The sequence below is a fragment of the Uranotaenia lowii genome, chromosome 3 (genome assembly GCF_029784155.1).
Source record: "Uranotaenia lowii strain MFRU-FL chromosome 3, ASM2978415v1, whole genome shotgun sequence".
Classification (NCBI taxonomy): Eukaryota; Metazoa; Arthropoda; class Insecta; order Diptera; family Culicidae; genus Uranotaenia; species Uranotaenia lowii.
This window is the reverse complement of record NC_073693.1, coordinates 94,487,034-94,509,478: the sequence shown is the minus strand read 5'-3', so window position 1 is coordinate 94,509,478 and position 22,445 is coordinate 94,487,034. Positions and strand designations below refer to the sequence as shown.

At 37.2% G+C, this 22,445-nt stretch overlaps 1 protein-coding gene across 2 annotated transcripts; it reads left to right on the top strand.

Moving 5' to 3' along the window:
- Positions 1–15,817: 15,817 nt before the first annotated feature.
- Positions 15,818–20,439, top strand: LOC129757151 (uncharacterized). Of its 2 annotated transcripts, none has more exons than XM_055754278.1 (2): positions 15,818–16,019; positions 19,088–20,439. In XM_055754278.1, the coding sequence occupies exon 2, from the start codon at positions 19,108–19,110 to the stop codon at positions 19,822–19,824; it is 717 nt and encodes a 238-aa protein (XP_055610253.1). In that variant the 5' UTR covers positions 15,818–16,019; positions 19,088–19,107; the 3' UTR covers positions 19,825–20,439. The 2 variants fall into 2 exon arrangements, with proteins under 2 accessions (XP_055610253.1, XP_055610252.1); XM_055754277.1 differs by lacking the exon at positions 15,818–16,019 and adding an exon at positions 18,936–19,045 and having other exon boundaries at positions 19,102–20,437.
- Positions 20,440–22,445: the final 2,006 nt, after the last annotated feature.

Here is a 22,445-nt window from a genome sequence, read left to right as displayed (position 1 = left end):
ACTTACTTAAATAAAAGTCGAAAAGGTGGTAAACGTTATTAAAATGCCGACAAGAATTAAAACTATATTGTATACGATGAGTTGAGGGTCTCAGGAAAAAGTAATGGCGTTATGTTCTAGACGGCGCACTGATCTGTAATTTTTCGACCAACTCTATACTATTTATGTTGCTCATCAGAAGATCATAAAAATACAAACGTTGTAGAAGAATTCTAGAGTTTTTTTGATTAAGTCGTATGAGCCACCTCACCTGACGTGTTTCGAGAAAATCACTGTTGAAGTTTTGTAACCTCTTTTTAAATCTACCTTTTAAAATATTGCTCGGAATTGTCTTTAGAAATCGGTATGTGATAAGAAAATAGTTGAGAATTAGACTAGTGTATTTGATTCAGGCATACATTTAGTTGTTCGAGTGAACATGTACTTACGACTTTTGGCATTGCATGATTGGCTCTAACGTCGTTTTGCATGCTGTTAAATTTTATCTCTAAACTGTATAACATGTGTCTTAAACATTCCTATCACTTACTATTTAGCTTCAAGCGCTCAAGTTCTAACATTATGTATGGCTCATCTGAATAATGGTAATTACCGGAATGGGTTTTAAAGGAATTCGTCATGTGCCAATCAGCATAGTATTGAACAAGTATAAATGACTTACGTTTGAATCGCTGGAGCTTTGTCTAGGTCCTCGCGGGTGATATGCTCTCTTTGGAATCTCCGGTTGCTACGAAACGCTTTTAGTTTTGTTGGCAGCATCTGTGGTGGAAAAATGATGGAACTGAAAATCAGTCCAGTCATAAAAGATACGCATTGAACTTACCTCACAATAAAAAGAAGAAGTTTGTATAATCATACTAACTGGAACAACTCTCACAAACAATTTCTTTTTAAATTTTTAACTTTACATCACTCACCGCTGCATTTTCTGAGAAAATGCATAAGGTCGCAAAAACCAGTGAACTGAACAAATATTTTGCGACCTTTTTGTTTTGCACGCCAATCCAGTGCAATGCAAAAAGTCGTAAAAACCAAACCGCACTCGAAAATGAGAAAGTCATCATACGTCCTAATTTCAAACCATTTTGTAGAATTTATGCATTGATCAAATAAAATGAAAGTTTTTTCTCAGATAGATTACATGCAGCCAATAACTCAATTTTGTTTACATTGGTTCATACGACGTAATCAAAACTAACTCTAGAATTCTTCTTTCAGCGAGAGTCGGCAGTACAATAAGCCTGCACCGCTGCACGTATGTCGGTAAGTTGACAGGATCATTCCAACGTAGTTTCGAAGTGCGTAACGTAAAAAGTATTTCTGGACTCGCTCGATGCGGTTAGCATGGACGTCGTGGTAAGGGGCCCAGACTTGAACACAATATTCTAACACGGTCCGGACAAGAGAGTTGAATAGCGTTTTCAAACAATAGATATCCGTAAAATCTTTCGTATTACGACGTATCAATCTTAGTTTAGCAAACGCCTTTGCTGTGATTGGATTTCGTGCTCTAGTAAATGATACAGTATTGCATTTCCCTGCATTTGCTTGTATTCCGTTTGTGTTGCACCATTTCAACAAAGTGCATCATTTTGCAGTACGTAAGAGTCTAACGGACAAGTTATCGTTCTGAAAATTTTCAGGTCGTCAGCGTATAGCAGTTTCGATGAGTGTATCAGAGAGCATAAGTCGTTTATAAAGAGAACAAACAATAAGGGGCCGAGATGACTTCCTTGTGGCACACCTGAGGATATTGGAAAAGCTTCGGACACAACGGTGCCTATTTAAACGTAAGCTGTTCTATTCACTTAGTACGAACTTATCCATGTTGTGAGCCAACTAGGAAGATCAATCTTTTTCAGTTTCTCTATTACAAGTTCATGTGGTACTCTATTGAACGCTTTTGTGAAATCGATATAGACTGCATCAACCTCTTGTCGTTTCTCTTTTTTATTTATCAACGTTAAAGAATAACACATCCGGTTACTCAAAGTTGAACTTTTTTTACAAAACCGTGCTGATCAGGTGTCAAAACATGTTGAACACTTTGATAGATTCTCTCGTGCATCAAACTTTCCATTAATTTCGGAATACAACTCAGTATAGAAGTTATGTCCGGGTGGGGTTTTCGGTCTTTTTAAAAAGAACAACCTGCACGTTACAAACCTAAATATGAACTAAACTTTATTTCACTCGCTTTCGATGTTACACAAAACGATCCACTTTTGCACGCGTTGTTGGTTGACACCTGAGTACCTCGCGGTGTCTGGCGTATCCCAGCTGAATCAGCAATTCGGGTGCGCTTCCTTCGGTGCGCGTCGGGTCCGACCGTAACTGCTCCTCCTTCAGATTCGAACCTCCTGGTTTGATGTGAATTCATTGGAAGATGGTGGGTTGTAGAAACGTTCCAGCTGATTCGGCATTTTTGGAATTCTCGGTTGAGAAACTTTGATGGTAGCTGAGTATTTTGACCTCTTGAAAAATATGAAAAGAGTAAGCGTAACGATTACGGTGGATGAAATGGAGAATCCTCCAATTAGGGTCCATTGCTGTTGCGAAGATTGAATCTTGAGATGTTCCAAATGTTTCAGATGAATTTTATGCAATTGTTGAAGTGATTTTGGATCTGTCGGCAATTCTATTGCAGTTTTCGTGATTTTGATATTGGTTGTGGGTGCAAATATTGGTGTATGTTTGGTTTCTAGTAGTTTGCTTGTAAAGCTTCTTTTTGCAATGATGATTGAGCAGTTCTCGTAATTGATTAGAAATGATCCTATAAGTCTTCTATCTGCGATTCCACATGTAGTTTTCATGGTTTCGTTGATGTTGTTGAAGAGTAGGATGTTGGGATTCATTTCAATTATCGGGTTGTGGTTTATTACGATTTCGTATGTGCAATTTCCATCATGCCCATTGATTATCTTAGAGATGCATTGATCATCAGAAGCATCTGTTATATCTGCTGAGTGACAGATTGTCCAATTATTCACATTCTTGCATTCATGTGTTTTTAAGAACAGTTTTCCTTCTCCGTATAAGTACTCTTTACCTTCAAGTTTGATTCGATGTGATTCCGAGATAATAGGTTCTATTTTGAGGAGTTCGAAGGTTGAATTTCCAACCATTGGGACGTTTACGATGTATAGGATTGCTTCTCCGTTGGTGCCTATGGTTGCTGTTGCAAAAGTGAGTGCTTCCTGAAGAGATTCTGATAATATGTGCTGGCTTCTGAGAATACTGTTAATCATTTTAATTTCTGATAATCTTAATTGTTTATGATTGACAATTTTTAGTTGAGAGAGAAGTATAGAATTTTGAATGGTGTTTATCTCGTCATTTACAATATTAATGTTCAAAATAATGTTTATCAAATTTAAGTTATTTTCCATGATTTTAGAGTTTTCATGATCTGTATTTGCTAACAACCTAACTGATTTCGTAATGTTGTTAAGGTTTTCATTAAGATTGTCGTTAATTTTTAACTGTATGTTATTATTGTCTACTACATCATTTATGCCTTTGCTGATCATTCGTAAGTCATCGGCGTCAGGTGAGCCGGACATCCATTTCCAGGTTCTGCCTAGTGCTTCCCATCTCTTAGTCCTTGTTCTAGGTCTCAGTTGATCAATGTTTGATTTCAGTTCGTCAAGTTTAAGAGTAAGTGTTGGAATCATGTCAGGAAAATTTTGCTTGTTTGTCATTAAGTAGGTCTCAATGTCAAATATTGCACTCTGTATTGCTGTTATGTTGATTATTTGTTGAATTTTTGTAAATCCATGAATGATTTTGGCATTTCCTTGTTTTACTACGGCAATGTGGTTGTCTGCTAAGTTGTGAATTTGTATGGCTGCTAATGCCATGGGTAGAATATCTGAAATATAATTATAATAAATTTTTCACATTGGATTTATGAAGTTTGGAGTTATTTTCGTTATTGAAAGTTACTTTATTATCTACTTGTACAAAGTGTTTTTTGAATTTTGGTTTACTTTTTGCTCTTATAATCTTGTCTTTTACAAAAACTTGTTGTCCTATTTCAAGTTTTGGGGGTTCTGGAGGTACATTTTTATTTGCTGTTGATAAAAGTCTATCTTGTGCTTGTTTGATTTTAACTAAAACTTCGTCATATCTTTTTTGTCTTATTTGTTCTAATCTGTCTGGGTCAATGTCAGCGTCTGGTGAATGAGTTTTGCCAAAAACAATTTCTTTGGGAGTTTTTGAAGTAGAGGAGTGTATTGTGTTGTTGTATTTTTCAACAATTATGTTGATAATGTCACGGGGTCGTCTGTTCGGAGATATGAGTTTTTGAATTCGATATAGCTCAACGATAGTTGAGTGGAACCGTTCAACTGGTCCATTCACTTCTGATTTATTGCTTGGCGTAAGGTAGACGTGGACATTCAGATCTATTAACTTTCCACGCATGTTTGGAGTCTGGAACGACCTTTCGTTGTCCGTCACAATAGTGTCAGGCACTACAAAGGAAGTTACAGCATTCCATAATGCTGGTTCTACGTGTGTTGCATTTCTTGACCGTATGGGTATCATTCTTCCGTACTTACTGAATTTGTCAATGCAGGATAGAAAATATTGTTTTTCAATTTGGAAAATATCAATGTGGAGTATTTGAAAAGGGTATTGAGCTGTGGGAGTTTCTTGAATGGGGATGACAAGAGGTTGGCGATCATACTTGGAAACATTGCAAGTGTCACATGTACGAATGTAATTTTTTATTTTGGCAGATAATTTTGGAAAGTAGAACTCTCTTAGGATTTGAGCTTTATTTTCCGAAATTCCTCTGTGAGCTCTTTCATGAGTGTCCTTGATGATTCTATCTTGTCGGTCTTGATCAGGGATATCTGTCAAAAAGATTTGAGTGAATCTTATTTTTAGGATTCCTGCTCTGCTGAAGTATTTTTTGTAAATTTCTTGCAGTTGTCCTAAAATTTCTTCAGTTGTGTATAGACCGTTTATTTTTGAGGGGTCGAAATATTCTTTAAGCAAAGTAGTGAGGATTTGTTCATCGAATTTGGTTCTTCTGATTGTCACTCGTCGAAATCCTTCAAATGGATGGGAGATAATTGTGTCAGGCTGGGTGTTGACTTTTTCAATGATTATTTGGCTTCGAAAGACATTCAGCGGTGCTTCTGTGGATAGAATATAATTGCTGTCATCATTATCGGCGGAGTGTTGTGATGGTGTGAGGGTACATATTTGTATTCTGCTCAGGGCGTCAGCAACGACATTTGTTTTCCCTGGCTTGTAGGCAATTTCATGATCGTGTTCTTCAAGAAACGATTTCCATCTCATAAGTTTTGCGTTGCAGCTTTTGTGAGATAAATTGAATGTTAGCGGTTGGTGGTCAGTGATTATTATTACTTTCTGTCCGTATAGGTAGTTCCTGAATACTTTAAGGGCCCAAATAATTGCTAGAAGCTCTTTTTCGGTAGCCGAATATGATTCTTCGGTACGATTGAGAGTTCTTGAGGCAAAATGAATAGGCTTGTCGTTTCCTATTTCTCCTTGACTTAGAACGGCTCCGATTGCAAAGTTGGAGGCGTCTGTCGTTAGTAGGAAAGGTTTCGAAAAGTCTGGGAAATTAAGGATTGTTTGATCTGAAAGAATTTGTTTCATTTCTTCGAAACATTTTCTTTGATCTTCATTGAGGTTTATTTTTTTGTTTGAGGAGGCATTCCCCTCCCCTCTGAGAGTGTTTGTTAGGGGTTTTGCGATTTTAGCAAAATCCTGGACAAACCTTCTGTAATAACCCATTAGACCAAGAAATCCTTTAATTTCTTTGGTGGATTTGGGTTCTGGGTACTTTGTTATAGTTTCAATTTTTTTGTTGCTGGGTTTGATCCCTTCGTTAGTTATAACGTAACCTAGGAATTCAATAGATTTATGTAGGAATTCTGATTTGTCTAACTGAACCTTTAGGTTGGCGTCTGATAAAGTTTTGAGGATGATTTTTAGATTTTCTAGATGTTCTTCTAAACTTCTTCCGAAAACTATCACATCGTCAATGTAGACATAGCACCTTTTTCCGATGTGCTCTCTTAGAATATCATCCATGCAACGTTGATATATGGAACTTGCATTGCGTAAGCCATATGGCATTCTACAGAATTCAAATTTCGCATTGTTCACTGAGAAGGCAGTTTTTTCAATGTCTGACTGTTTCATTTGAATCTGATGAAATCCGGAAGCCATGTCCAGTGTCGTGAAGTATTTGTTTCCACCTAACTGATCTAATATGTTTGCAATTTCTGGCATTGGATAGCGATCGGATATCGTTTTCTCATTGAGTTTACGATAATCGATCACTAATCTAAATTTTTTCTCGTTAGACGCATCTTGTTTCTTGGGGACTACCCAGATGGGTGAATTCCATGGGGAACGAGATGGTCTAATTATATTATCTCTGAGCATCTTGTTGATTTGCTTATCAACTTCTTCTTTATAAGCGTAAGGGTAGGGATAAGTTTTTTGAAAAACTGGAACCTCATCTGTGGTCCTTATTTCACATTCAATGTTGGATGTGCAAGTTAATTTTAAATTGGGATTGTAGAATATGGTTTTTTGTTCTTCTAGGATTGGGATAAGCGCATTCTTTTCTAAAGAGTTGAGATGCTCTGTTCTGATTTTTTCATTTAGATTTTCAGAATGATTTATTGATAGATTTGGGTGATAGAAGTCCAGTGGTACTTCAAATGTTTTATGATTGTTTGAGAAAATTTGCAAAACTCTTTTGTTTGATATTAAGTTAAATTGGTTGCCGAATATTATATCGGTTCCGATAATTCCATCGAAAAATGGATGAAAATCTAAAATAAGAAACTCGAAGTTTGTTTCTACTAGTGGTTCAAATATTTTTAGTCTCACAACTTCAGCGGAGGATTTATCTCCAGTTATTCCTTTCACATTCCTAAGTTGAGTTTTTTCAATTTCTTTGCCGGACGATAATGCCCATTTTTTGTTTATAATGTTTATGTTTGCGCCACTATCGATGAGAAGTTTTATTTCTCCTCTGGATGTGGGAACATGGATGTAAGGAAGAGCTGCGGTCGTCATTCGACCCACTTGCTTTTCCATTCTTTGTTTTCTAAAAAATTCAGCTCTGCTGAATTATTTTCTTTGCTTTGATTATGTGGTTGAAAATCATTAAATTTGTCATTATAACTTTCATAGAATTCTTGTTCTCGTAGTGTATCGTAATGAGATGTTTCCTCTTGAGGAATTTCCTCTGTGACGTGCGCAAATCTTTTTGCTTGCGGATTATGCGCTTGCATGGAATCTGTCGCGTGTCTAGCTAGTTTTGCTCTATTCTGATAATTAATTTGTCGGGATCTGATAGATTCGTCCACTTCCATGGGTGTTGGATGTGGCTGTGCGTTAAAAAATGTTCTATTTGGGGCAAAGGCGTTTGGAATTGGCCGCCTCGCTGGTTGGTTAAGTCTGGCCTGTGGCACCGGGGGTGTGTTCAATCTTTGGGGAAATGTCTGGTTAAATCTGGCCTGTGGGATATTTTGGTTTAATCTAGGTTGAGGAATTGGTTTTAAATTCCTCGGAGGTGGTGTAGGACGATAAATTGGTGAAGGAGTTGGAGTTGGATTGTTTCTCCACGGGTCTGATTTTACCGGAGCGTTTCTAGCATCGAGGTTCAGATATTCAACACAGTAATTAAATGCCTGTGCTAACGAATTTGGTTTAAAGTTTTTGCAAAATCTTGAGAGCGGATCTCCCAAGCCTCTGATGAAAGTATCTAGGGCAATTTGATTGTAAAGTTTTATAATGATGGACTCGTGTCCTTTCCATTGCTCGTCTAAATTTATGGCTGAGGATATTAAAGAAATCATCTCGCGAACTTTGCTGTAATAAGATTCTATGCTTTCATGGCTATTTCTAACAAGAGATTTTAGTTGATGATCTAATGTCATCAGATCTCTTTTGTCAGCATAATAAAGCCTAAGAGTTTCTTTTATGCTGAGCCAACTTGTGGGCGTGTTGCTAGTGACTAAGGCGTCATTAGCTTCACCCTTAATTTTTCTTCTGATAGTTTTTATTATTAAGTGATATCTGAAATCCATATTTAGATCTTGGTACAATTCTAGTATGTCTTCCACATCTAGAATCCATTGCGCCAAGTCTCTAGGATTCCCTAAAAATTCCGGAATGTCCCGCACAATCTGTGGGATTTTTCCTCGGTCCTCAAAATTGACATTTTGGTCGATATTAAATCCATTGCCACTATTTTCAATCGGATTCATTTTTTGATATTTTGTGATTTCGCACGAATAAAAATAAAATGCACTTGATTACTCGCGTCGCGTCGCGGGGTTATTTGATTTGGTTTTTATTGTTAGTTGTGCCTGGTTTCGGATTTGTGATATTGAAGGTACTGGCGGGGTTTAGATGTGCCAAGTGACCTCTGAATTAGTATTTTTTGTGTTTTAAAGTTTTGAGTTCTTTCAGGTTTTGTGAGGTAGTTACTTACTCAGATATTTTATCATTTGGGATGCTCCTTGGGTTGTTGGTTTGTCTAGGTTCCTCTTTCCTTGCCACGTGTTCTTCGCCTCCGTGGATCGCAACTCAGTTAATTAATAACCGATGGCTCTTGGTCCGGATCCTCGGTTCCAATTAATGGGTGACTAGAACAGCTTCGTCTATCTAAAATAAAGGGCAAATAATTAATGCTGGTATTTAGTGACTTATACTTTTGCGGCAGCAGAGGTCCCGACTTTCGGGCGCCAGTTATGTCCGGGTGGGGTTTTCGGTCTTTTTAAAAAGAACAACCTGCACGTTACAAACCTAAATATGAACTAAACTTTATTTCACTCGCTTTCGATGTTACACAAAACGATCCACTTTTGCACGCGTTGTTGGTTGACACCTGAGTACCTCGCGGTGTCTGGCGTATCCCAGCTGAATCAGCAATTCGGGTGCGCTTCCTTCGGTGCGCGTCGGGTCCGACCGTAACTTAGATATACCTCTGAAGTTCTCGACATTTTGAAGGTTTCCTGATTTGTGTATCGGTGTGACGCAAGCGGATTTCCAAAGAGACGGTAACGTACTTCAACGAGCGATTGAAAAGCAAGCTGATGCGCAAGGCAAGTGAAATTGTACAATTTTTCAACAGCGAAGGCGGGTATCATCTGGACCTGCTCAGCGGTGTGTAAACTCGCTTCGGAAAAAATCATTCGGCTGATTTTTTCCGAGTTTAACTTGTTGTGTGCAGATTGATTTTATCTTCGTCCCAATCATGTGATTGCACACAAAACGAAGAGAACAGTTCCGAATTGATGTTTTCCATGCCTCGCAGGAATAAAATCACACCAACAAAACAACAGAACGAAGCTTACCGTACACGAATGCTCACGAGCGATCGTTGCCCGACGGACCGAGTTAACATTCCTCGCACCCTTCTCTCGCTCGTTTCCCGTTCCCTTGTATCTATCACTTTTAGCCACGCCCCCATGCGTTGTCCGATTGATGTGTTCGGCTGCCGAACGAAAACGATTTTTTCTTTAATTCGCAGAACTGTTCGTTTGCTTCGCTGATGTTTCCCCCGATTGCTGTTTACTCCTGCCGAGTTTACCCGAAGCTTACTTCCTGATGCTTTCCGAGTTGAACTTTAGATAGCATCATTGCAGATTGAATTTAACGAAATAAAATCGTTCTGCAAAGAAGGGCAAAGTGCGAGTATGTAGACTCGCGATATTAACATCTCTGGACCTGCTCTTTTGGATGCATCGATGGAACGATGTTTTCCGAGAAATTCATCATTGGCATGAATATTTCATAACCAGGCAAATATTCATAGTTTATAGGAGGTGAACAAGTTCCCACAGCTTTTTTAAAAAAGTTAGCATTTTTTATTTGATGTAGCAAAAAATCTGAATAAACCCTGGTAAAATCCGGAAAGTTAAAAAAAATATGTGGCCATCCCGGTCAGATTTAACTTTTCTCGAATTCTTTATTTGGTTTATGGGCAAGCCAGAATATATCAAGAACATTTGAAATAAACAATAATCAAAGTATAAAGCTATATACAATGAAGAATACACGGATACACCTAAAATGATTTACTGGAACCATAAGTTTTCGATGATTTTGAAGCTTTTTCAACATTACTTTTGAATATTTTATAAATTATCCAACATCGGTTGAAAAATTTAGACAAGTCTGTTTTTGTATAAACTTTGAAAAATAATTATTCGGCCGAATACCTAGCTCAACTATTCGGTCAGCCGAATATTCAGTTAAACGGTTTTTTGGCGGTATTCGGCCGACCGAATATTCGGTACATCTCTAGTCAAAAATATGTGTTTCGCATTTTCTAATGATGCCAAAATGAGCGAAATTACTGCAGTGACTGAAACAATTTCGGCGGTTGATCGATTCAAAAGTTGGGGGCGGGTTTTACAACTTCTTTTTTACTTTTTTGTGGCTATAATCTTAAAAAAATACATACATATGCTCAACATAAAGCTTTTACCATCAAAATTCATATGCACTAAGCAAAATTTCTTTGTGGAATCGGTTGCTGACCTATAGCTTTAGACCAGTGATGGAAGCTGAATATTGTCTGAGTATCATAAATATTTGAATTTCGTTGCAAGGTTTACAAAACTATAAATTAACACTCTAGATACCTAAATAAAAAGACTTTTTTGTCAGGGCTTTCAGGGAGTCTTCCATGACTTCATTGGGGCTACCAGAGGATTTTTTAATTATTTGGGTGCTTCCGAAAAAAAAGTTACAAGCTTTCAAACTTCCACTCTAGGACGGATCAAGGTTAAAATGTACAATATGCTGTTTATTGAAAGCCGGGCAGCTGGGTGGTTTTATGCCAGTGGATTGAAATAAGGGAATGTTTTTTTTTTTGCTTTTGCTACATACATGCACCTTTAGAGGCTGAACTTTGGGTGTATAAGGAATTTCAGGATACCAACCCAACTACAACCTCCCAAAATCGTATTTGTTGTTGATTGTACGTCCGACGCAGATAATCAAAGAGGTAATCAACGGCCAATTACTGGATACCTGTTGAATATTTAGGATCATGACGTTGCTCTGCAAATTGTAAAACTGGGGTAAACCAACACTACAAATCGCAATGAACCGATAAAATCACAGGGTAATTTCGAAGCTATAGATAGTAATAATAACACTTGATTGATTTTTTGACTTAATTTTATTGGAATAACAATTTTCAATGGAAATGAAGAGAAGTTTTGATTTAGCACGGTTGGCAATCTTGCCGGTTTCGTCATTGGAGCTGTTGATTTGGAATATTCTGTGATGTGGTTTTTTGTGGTTGATCTTCCACTAGAGCTGTCATTGATGATCGGTGTCTGGTAAATTTAAACTGAGATGTAGATAAGTCCAATGATCTGTTTTGAAAGCGGGAAGATTTTTTGGTATCTGTAGCTGACTCAATGTCGATTACCGTAACTTCTATGCTTTGTGTTAGATAAGTTTTGGGTTGTACCGCCCGAAACTGTCTGAGGATCTTTGCTCATCTTCCTGGTTGTCCATCTCTGAACTAGTTTTGCCGTACCACGTATTTTTCATTATCCTTCCGGCGATGCTACATAAATTACTTCGTCACACTTTCACGTGCTTTTGCCGTCAAAAAGACGCAACCGGAGTCTTTCTTATGCTGAATTCTTCTTCTCTCACCGCTCTACTCCAACCGAAACCTTGTAAACTTGCTCTTCCAGTTCTGCTACGTGTCAGTTCGTACTGTGCTTTCTGCTTCGATTAGGTGTTGATGATCGAAGCACTCTAGAAAAGTCTCACATCTCCCCTCACACTAAAATCACTACCCCTCAAAAATTTATACAAAATCAAGTTTTATTTTCTGATTTCTAACTACCTACTTATTCTAATCCCTTTAGATTTTATTCAAAAATGTGTACGATCGAAACTGTGATCAGTGTGTATGATTGTTTATTGTGCAGTATATTTGATGTATCGGCTTATCCTTTTCTCTGGGATAGTTTTGAGTGCAAAATCCATTGCTTAGGGAAGTAGCTCCGAGGTTTGACCATATTATTTTTAATTTTTTTTTTCTGTTTTGATGAAATTTAAGAAGTTCGTGCGGTAGAAGGTTCTGTTTTTCTTGCGTGTAATCTCGCTTCAAAAAAAATCATTCACGATCCTGAGCTTTAGTGGGTGAGTTTAGCAATTAAGACAAAAAAAGGGTAATCAGACATTATTGAAATTTTAATTATTTTATTACTTTGTATTTGTTTAAATTTGAAAACTTTATTTCGGAGTGCAGAGGAGGAACCCTTCAAGTTATTAAATTGTATGAACTTGTTTGAAATCTGTACATAAATATAGGAAGAAAATAGTTAATAAAGTTAGTTTAGTTTCATCTTTTAAACCCCTCGTGTCGTGTTGTGAATTATCCGAAATCCTGCCGTGAGCAATCGGCAAAAATGTCTGAATTTTATGATCAAATAGATAGAGCCGAAGAAGCAACGCTAGTTCGAGGAGTAAAACAAAAATTGGATAAGGAAGCATTCACACTTTGTAGAAATGTAACTTCCTACGAAGATGTGGTAAATATTTTAACAAAAAAAATATGGAGAAGACACCCTTTTGACAGTTTTAATGTCCAGAATGGTAGGTCTTAAACAACTTGAAAATGAAACCATGAAGAGATAGATCCATTTTACTTCTTGAAACAATTTCAATTACCTCAGAAACTTTGATTAAAGCATCAAATTTGAGGGATAAAAATATTAGTTCAACAACGTTTCTTTATAATAAACTCATTCTTGAATACTTTATGAATGGAATAAAAATTCAGGATTTAAGAAATATTGTGAGGGAAAATAATTTTGATGGCTTAACAAGTGCAGTGGAAAACGCTGTAAATTTAGAACCAAGTCACAAAAATAACTTGTTGAACCATTCCAAATAATAGTTATAATAGGAATCAAAACAATAGACCTCCAATTTTTCCCCGGAATTCAAGTTTTAGGCCTTCACAACATTTTGACCAAAAACAACAAAATCGTTGGAATGTAAACAACAGAATAAATACTGAACCTGTAAATATGTATGCACAATAGAGTGCCCCAAATGACCCGACTTTTGGAAAAGTTCTACGCTGCAGGCTAAAATTGATCCTAGGCCTAGGCCTAGGGATCTCATGCCAAATATGGGCCAAATCTGATCACGGGAAAGGGTCGCTCAACGAGCCTGAAGTTTGTATGGGATTTCGAGGCATTTTGTTCGGGAAAAATATGGAAAATCAGTTTTGCATTAATAATTTTGATTCCCGTCGGCAAAACTCTTAAAAAACAGGTTTTCTTAATATTTCCTTAAAAAAGTTAGCCTATTTTTGAAGCCTAATAACTTTTTTATCTTAACTCTTATCGAAATGCAGTCTTCGGAAAAAATATTTTTCATAATTTAGGCTTTAAGAAAATCCGTTTTCGAAAGAAATCGGCCGCCGGGAACCAAAGTTATTCATGAAAAACTGTCTCAAAATCCCATACAAACTTCAGGCTCGTTTAGCGACCCCTTCCCGTGGTCCGGTTTGGCCTAAATTTGGCATGAGATCTTGTTCTAGGACTAGGACTTTGAATTGCCCATACAGATTTGGGGCAGTCTAATGCACAACGTACTGTTTGCAATTTTTGCGGATTACTTGGACATATTGAGCTGAATTGTCGGAAAAAGCAACCTATAATGTGCATATTTTAGAATCAAAAAACGATTTGTCCAATCTAATCAAAGTTCCCAGCATAGAGGAAATAAATTTGTTCAAGAAACTAGGACTTTGAAATTAAATTTTGTGAAAGTAGTTTCAACAAGTAGACCTATTCTACAGCTTGAATTAGAATTTTTCAGCAATACCTTGTTATTTCTTCTAGACACGGGTGCTGAAGTAAGTAGATATTATAAAAGACAATACCATTCTACCAAGACGGAAAATTTTATTTGATGATATTCTTAAAATAACGAGTAACGAATGAATTAATTTCAAAAAAAGGATCATTTGCATTAAAAAAAATTGTAAATAATTTCTTTGAAAATTTTAAGTTTTACATTGTTGATTGGTGCAGGTCGTAAACTTCAAACTTTATACACTGGACCTCACGAAGTTATATCTATTAATTCACCCCAAACGTGCACAATTCTATTGAATAATTCCCACAGAAAAGTTGTTGTACACAATGATCGACTGAAACTTTTTAGATCATAAAAATTGATCAATTGAAAATTCTACTTCTGTTTTTTGCATTTTTTTGTTTCTAGTGTCAACAGAAAAAACGTATTTGACGAGATAGTCAATTTGAAAAATATGAACGTTGGAAAAGTTCAATTATTGAATATAGAATTAGATAAACATACGTTTGCGACATGGAAATCCATTCTGATTTTTGTATTCTGTGCTGCTTCAATTTTTGGAATTTTTAAAATCGATGATTATTTGAAAACTAAATCACGGAGGGTGGAGAAGGTTGAGTCACGTGAAGTTCAACCAGAGACAATTCCCCTATCCGAAATTTCAGTAGCCGAACCGTTTCCATATAATATGAGAAAACATCAATTATTGGGCAACAATAGGGCCAGAGTTTAAAATATAATAAATAAATCAAATAAAACAATAAAAAAATCACCACTCAACAAAATGTCTTCAAATAATTCGTCCGCAAGTGTAGCATATGATTTGAAGCATAAACTGTCATAAATTAAATACTCCACAGTTTTATGCTACAGCTTAAATCTCAAGTCACAGTTCTCATATATTATTCAAATATTCGGTTGAATCAACCAAGTCGTTGACATTAACAGTTTCCAAACAAATTTATTGCTGAAGCTAGTCCTCATAATCGACTAGAGACGTTGACCCATGTCATCGTCACGTATAGACAAAATAACCGAAACGCTCTTTCATATTTTCGTTAAGTGCGTAGCGTAATATGATCGTTCTGTTTGTGACTTGGTGCATCGGTGCGTCAGCGCAACGAAACCATAACACAAGTGGTCGATTGTTAACTTCGCTTACGCATCGAACTGAATATATATTTTCGAGTGCCTTATGTAACTCCAGGCTCCTCCTCAAAATAAATGTTAATGTAGAGTTAAGAATTATGTGTGTAGAGTTAAGTTAGTATAAGAACAAAGAGAAACGAAATAAACGGGTTCAGATTGTCTTCGGACGGACTAAGACCGATTCAGACTAATGTTTAATGTAAATGACAATGTCCGTACATTTTATACAAGTGTTTCGTACCGTTAAGGGTGACACCTTCTAGCCCTTAACCGTAGGAATTATAAAAAAAGGCTAAGTTAGGACCGTTAAGGGTGACACCTTCTGGCCCTTAATCGTAGGTTTTATAATTTTTCTAGAATCGTATTTCAATCACAATTTTTTTTGCAGTACGCGTAGTTAATAGAAAAATACAGTTGGATTGTATATTATCCTTTTTAATGAGCACAACGGAGACCAACACGTAGAAATAGTGAATCTCCAACAACAGCATAGTGGTCTATTAGAAGACAATACCTTGTTCATAAAAATTATCCTTGGAATAGTAATGATCCACCTAGGATTGTATTAACTAAACGAACTTAAAAGGGTGATGGATAGAACAACCACGAAGAAGGCGAAGTCTTTGGTTAAGCTGTCAAAAGTAACTGTTATTTGAGCATTACTGTGAAACAGTGAAGTGCGAAACAGTGGAACGGAATGATGTGAGTCTGCGTCGCGATCTGCTGCTGTGAAAATACAGAGGAACCAAAGAAAGAAACCCGAAGGAAGATTTTCAGTATTCAGAAGGATTGTGTGTCCCCACACAGAAGGAGTGCGCAAGCAGAATCTACGTAGTATCCCCGGAATGGTGTAACGGAGTGCGCCCCTAGCAAATTGAGAATCGAATTATGATGTGATCGCTGTGACGAACAGTAATAGTGAAAAAAAAATGACTTAGTAAAATGCCCCCCAGGAGAAAAAACAACAAACCCCGATACTGGGGTAAACGAGCAATCAAGTGGTAAAACGAATAATCAGTTGCAGTCCAAGTGTCTTCCAATCAATTCAATTCAGAACTCAGATTCCTAGTAATCTCAATCTCATTCATCATGAACAAAATCGGAGCTTTCGTGATCCTGTCGAAATTCACGAAATACTTCAAACTTATCATGATAAATAACAGTCGACAACAACAGTATTTTAAGTGCAGACAACTGATGATTATCGGTATTTACTGTCTACCGATCTCGAAAATGCACCGTGAGCAAACAACGAACATTTTGTTATTTTGAACCAAGGGGTTTTGTTTTCGCGCACAAGTAATAGAAAATACAGTTGGATAGCAACTTTTCATTTGGCTTTCCTCGAAACCATAAGACATTTTCTCACGTGTGAGAGCGAAGCAAATTTCAATTACATACTTTTACATTAATACATATTATCACGAATTATGATTGATTTGAAATTCGTGTAATTTAAGGGGTGTCAAGCGCAATCCAGATTAGGCACTCTTAAATTATGATGGAATTTATCAGATTTCCATTTTATTTGATTACAAAACTACAAAGTTGTAAAAAACAAAGATTTTCAAAATTTGATCACCAGGTCTATTATTTTATTAATATGGCCGTAAAATATTTTTCTATGGAACTATGAAAAAAATTATCAAAAACGGATTAAAGCGAAAAAAAAGTAAAAACAATAACATGAATAAAAAACAATGAGGTTGAGCGAATCCGATGCTAATAAAAGTCATCAAAAAAGGATCCTCACTAAAAAAAAAGACTTGAAATGCCAAATGAATTCCAGAAAAGAATGCTGAAGACGGCATTTCCCGTTAAATAATGGAAAAATATCCATTTATGATTCCAGCAAAATACTAACATAAAAAAACTGCCATCAAAGTGGATGAAACAGAAAGGAGAAAAGTTCAAAACGGAATTTCCGAGATGATTCATGTTTTGAGCTAACAAACAAAACAATCTTAATAGGGGGAAGTGTTCCTAAATGCGCATATTGGGTAATATGCGCATACAGCCGATTGACGACATGGCTGGAGATTCATCATATCTAATAAGTGCAGTTTGAGGGTAATAAGCTTTTAACACGTGGCATGAAAAAATTAAATTGTTATATTAAATCAAAAAAATTTAAAAATTCAAACAAGATTTTTGTCAGTTTTGTTATAATATATTGAACTTTAATTATCGTGCGTACAGATTCCGTGAACAAAATTTTTAATGGGTTTTCTTTCTTAATCATCTGGAAATCGGAAATTCAACAAATTGAAGCTTTTGGAAAAGTTGTAAATGATAGGATATTGGAATAAGAGACAGGTTCTGAATGCCCATATCAAGGCAGGTAAAATGCCTATATCAAGAAAAATAGATAAGTCTTATAAATTTTTTACTTTTTATCATTTAAACATTAAACCTACGCTCAAATCACGATTTTACAGCGATAGAAGAAGAACTTCAAACTGATCTGATAAAAATACGATATGAACAAAATATTACTATGAAATATGGCCATATGGCATACCTAATTATGTTTCACGCAAAAGAACTAGTGATGTAAAATATTTCACCAAAATTTTAGCCTTGACGTATGCTTAACATCCGTTTCTACCATGTTCAATTAAATAATATCAAAATATTGCAAGTTTTAATGAAATATAGCTAAAAACATAAATATGCGCGTTTAGCCCGCCAGTTTCTGAAATCAGCTATTTTGACTTCTTTTATTATAAAATTATTTTCACAAAAACTGTAAGAGATTTTTACAGGAAAACTGCTCTAACGTATAGAAAACAGATGTCCGCTCATGTGTATATAGTTTTCAGACTCCTATCTATTGGAATATGGGAGAAAATGAGTACTTTCCTTAATATGCGCATATAGCCTCCCTCTCCCCTACCGCAAAAATATTCTTTTTTTTTAAATTCGATAAGAAAATATAAATTTTTTTTGTTTACTTCATGAAAAAAATAGTAAATATATTTTTAAAATAACAAGATCTGTTAGGACTGCCAAGGGTGACGCCTTCTGGCCCTCGATCGTAGGAATTGTAATTTGAACCTTAGCTTAGGATGATCAAGGGTGACGACTTCTGGCCATTGATCAAAGAGGCGAGAAGACGTCAAAGAGGCGAGAAGGCGTCAAACCGATGAAACATAAGGAGTAGAAAATAAGATAAGAGGTCCTGAAGGAGAAAAAAGTTGTCCCTTTTATTCCACAGAAACGGCACCTTCGATATGTGCTGTCTCTTCTCACTAGTAATGATGCCATAATGAGAAGTTTTCTCTTACAGGAATATCGGGAATTAGAATAAGACGAGTGGTGGGGGAAATAGTACTCAAGCAATTGTTGAATGAATAAAGTAATCATTTTACGAAAGAAAGAGCTGACAGTTATTACGAAAGAACTCCACCTAGTGACGATCAAGAAACCATTTCGCTAAAACACGAAGCTGGTGACGATCTCACAGTATTTATAATTGAAAGTTTGATATTTATAGTTGGTCAAGAATTAATCAGAAATATGATTGAATAAAAGTGGATTCTTGTTAAAAATAATCCAAAACCTTACACGTATTAACAGTTTTAAACAGTAACATAACCCCAAAGCTGGGAGTTGTGATGAATGTTAAGAAAGTAAAAGCGAAAATACCGATCCTATTTTGACGGTTCAAGGATATTCTACACGGAAAAAACAGTAGCGGCTAAAATTTTTAGAAACCAAAAGAAATTTTTGAAATTCGATCGATTCAGCTGATGAATTGCTTCTTGAATCAGACTAAAGAGACCAGAAAAGTAAGGAAAAACTTCGAGTGAAATACTTGGTCCATAACTATTACATCTGACTGCTTCGTTACTTGTTGTTACGCCAACAGAAAACTATCCCTTAACCACAGTTGATCACACGTCTATTGTTTGTTACCTTTAAACTGACAATTGAGTTTGCTATAAAAAGATTGAACGCATGCTGAAAGCAGAAGATTTGTGTTGTTACATTCCCTGTGTGGTTATTGTTTACTGTTGTATTCGAGGTAACTTTTCCCTATTTTCTCTCTGTCGTGTTAACTCATTAGCCGCAATTCTGTAGAAAATCATGGATGTGACCCGGAAGGACCGCAAACAGCGTCAAGAAGCTCTCCGCCTCGAAGTGGCAAGAATACGGGACAACATGCGAGCAGCAGAAGAGCAACAGAGGCGAGAGCGGGACGCTAAGAGGGCGGAAATACTGGCTCCAATACCGTACTGTGACATTCACAGCAATCAGCGTTCCCGGCATCGAAGGCGTAGCCGGCATCGTAGAGTGCAGGAGATGCTCAATACAACCCGGCTCGATTTCGACGAACTGGACGAGTACTCCGACGAAGAAAATCAGACCTCTCGAAACCAGCGGACAACGGAGAGGAGGGTCGCGGCGGGTCCAATGGGGATCCCAAGGAGACGCAGAACCCGGGCTATGACATGCAACTGCCCCGATCAGGCCGAGACCCGCCGACAGCACGAAGAAGCTAGCCGGGCAGCGGCCGAACTCGCCACCGTTCGCTGTATCGTTGCGAACCGAATAGCACGGTACTACGCCTATGCCAGTACGCTGATGGAGTACGTTAACCAGGAAAAGGCCATGGCCTCGATCAACCGGCGCTACCGGGCGCGAGACTTGAACACCATCGTAGCGTGGAAAACGGAAATGTACAAAGCTTGGCTAGCGACAAACGCTGCTACGACAGAGCGAGACGATCGGTCGGATTCCGAGAAAAAAGACAAAAAAGAGAAAGATAGCTCGAAAGAACACAAGAAGGATTCTTCCAAATGACGGGGAATCAGAATGTCTCTAGGTTCCAATCGACAACTTGAACGACTCTTCTAGTTTACGTCACGAAAACAATAGCACATAAGATTTTAACTATACTTAACAAGTGTCAGTCGTGTCACGTAACCTATTGTAAAGTAAGCATAGTAACCAAACAATTGTATTTTTGTGTGATTGTGCAGACCCGTTTTTTATCAATACACATTTGTATCAAACCTAAAGTCAACTGCTAGAAAATTAAGAAATTTTCCATGGCCGAAACAACGGGTTTTTTTTAACAGAAATCTCAGACGAAGTATCTCGTTTTGAATTCAATCTCAACTCTAAATTTATTGCAGAAAAGACAAAGTAAGATAAACAGACATTGAAAAATAAATATGATAATGACTTGACAGCACCGTAAAAATTTCCAAAATTCAAAGAGGTAGGCAATATGTTTGTATGTAGTTTACCAGAGTGTGTTCGTTGTAACTTTTTTCAACGAACTTAAATCGCTTCCAGACTTCAATGATGTGAATAAAAAGCACTTGTTCTAAAGTTCGGCCAGAAGTTCTTGTGATTATTTGATAAGTACTTTTAACTCAGGTTTAAAATCTGCTGAAGTATTAGGCGATGTTAAATTTCTACCACTATCAACCCCCTTACATATGTATATAGCTTCTAGTAAGCATAATAGAACCACCGATCGCATTAACTTTCATTAATAATCGCTTTGTCAAACTAATGTTTGACAAAGTAGTCCTCAAAGATTTTCCTAAATAGCCAAAAAAAATTACACCAAAACTGATCACAAAGGATATATGAGTGTTGCTTAACTTTAAAACACATCACTGATCACAAGGTCGATCGTCACAATAACATAATTCCAACGCATGGATTTGTTCAACCCAACACACAGTGTGATCCCCCGGTTGTATCTCTATCATAAACATTTACTCCTCAATCACTGAACCCTTTACCCTGCTAGCGCCGATAACCGACGGTTTTCAGCGTAATATCGATCACTAAACACACCAGCAAACAAAACACTAGCACAGTTAGACCGGAACTCCACCGTTTCAGCTTGGCCATCGTTCGGTCCATGGTGATCTTCTGGATCTTGAGTTGGGCATTGATCTGCTCCAGTTGCAGGGTCGTTTTCCGGAGCGTCTCAAGATAACGTTCCGAAGATTTCCCGACACGCCCCGGCCTGAGCAGCCGAGAGGAGGGCGCGGCCGCCGACGTCGACGCCGAACCCGGATTTGCAGCAGCAGCAATGGCGGCGGCGACGGTCGGGGAAATCATCCGGGCACCACTGTCCGGGAGCGGTAATTCCCCGGTACCCTGGTTGGCGAATAGAATCCGAGCGGAGGAACAACTCGGCAATCGGATTTCGACGTTCCGGCGGGGAGGTCGCTGGGGTCGATCGTTGCCTGGGTAAGGCGGCGGAGGACTGTCGTTTGTTATTTGAGCCATTACTAAGCTTTATCTTTTCACTAGAACCTATTTGAACCGATTGTTGAATGAATCTAATCTAAAAGTTTTAGTTTACCCAGCTTTTAAAGACGTATCGGTAGTGATTGTGGCACGGAGCATTAGGTCAAAAAACTTTACCTACAAGGGAGGTTTTACCCAATACAGTAGCTACCTGTCCCAAAGGCGCATATAGAATATGTCTCGCAGGTCAAAAGAAATATCACCTAAATCTATGTACGTACGAAGACGCCTCGACTAACACGTGTTCCAGCAGATTCTTCTTTGAAACAAGAAATCTGAAAAATTTATGAACTTCGGGGAGGTTAGCGAACCGGGAAAACCTGGAAAAAGTTTGGAATTCCTTCACATGTCACATTCCTGCTGGATTTTCAGCTTTCAGCTTTCAATTGGGAAAAGTTCTAATTTCGAATGATATTTATTATGAACTAGCTTACTCTTTGTGCTTTGCTACACCTTCTAAAATGTGTGAAAAAATGTCATTTTCAATTAATTTAACATGCTGAGGAATGAGAGCTGTAACAGAGCTTGTACTGACAAAGAGGATCAAATTTTCTGAAATGATTTATTTTTTCGAAACTTGATCTGAAATTTGTTTTTAATAATTGTTTCAAATATGAAATTAAGAAATGGTTTTTTTTGCAACCCTCCCCTACAAATGTAAATAGGAAGGGTCACCAAAATGTCATAGAAACATTTATCGTAACGATCGTAACCACATAACATAACATGTCACATTCGGCATCATTTGTTTGATAAGTTTTCTAGTTATACATGCTAGCCTTCTTCCCGTTTCTTCTCTGTAAAAAAGAAAGGGTCGTTAATCTAAAGAACATGTTCGGTACACAAATACTCTCTCACTTATATTATGGTTTCTATTTCTTCAAAAGTTTTTAAAATTATTCGAAAAAAACTGTATGTGTATAGGAGTATTCCATCCAAGTCTCTCCACTGTATGGAATCCCTTTTTCCGAAAAAAAGAAAATTTTCTCGTACCCGAATACTTTTTTTTCAAACTCGATTCAATTTTCAGGATAAGTTCTCGAGTTATGCATTTGTACGGATCTTCGCTCTCCCTTTGTTATTCTCCCAGTGCACAGTGGTCAAAAAGGGCTAAAAGTGGAACTTTTTTCGTAGCGCTCCTGTCTTTC

Excerpts from the sequence above, each read along its gene's own strand:
- LOC129757151 (XM_055754278.1), top strand. The coding sequence starts at position 19,108 with ATGGATGTGACCCGGAAGGACCGCAAACAGCGTCAAGAAGCTCTCCGC.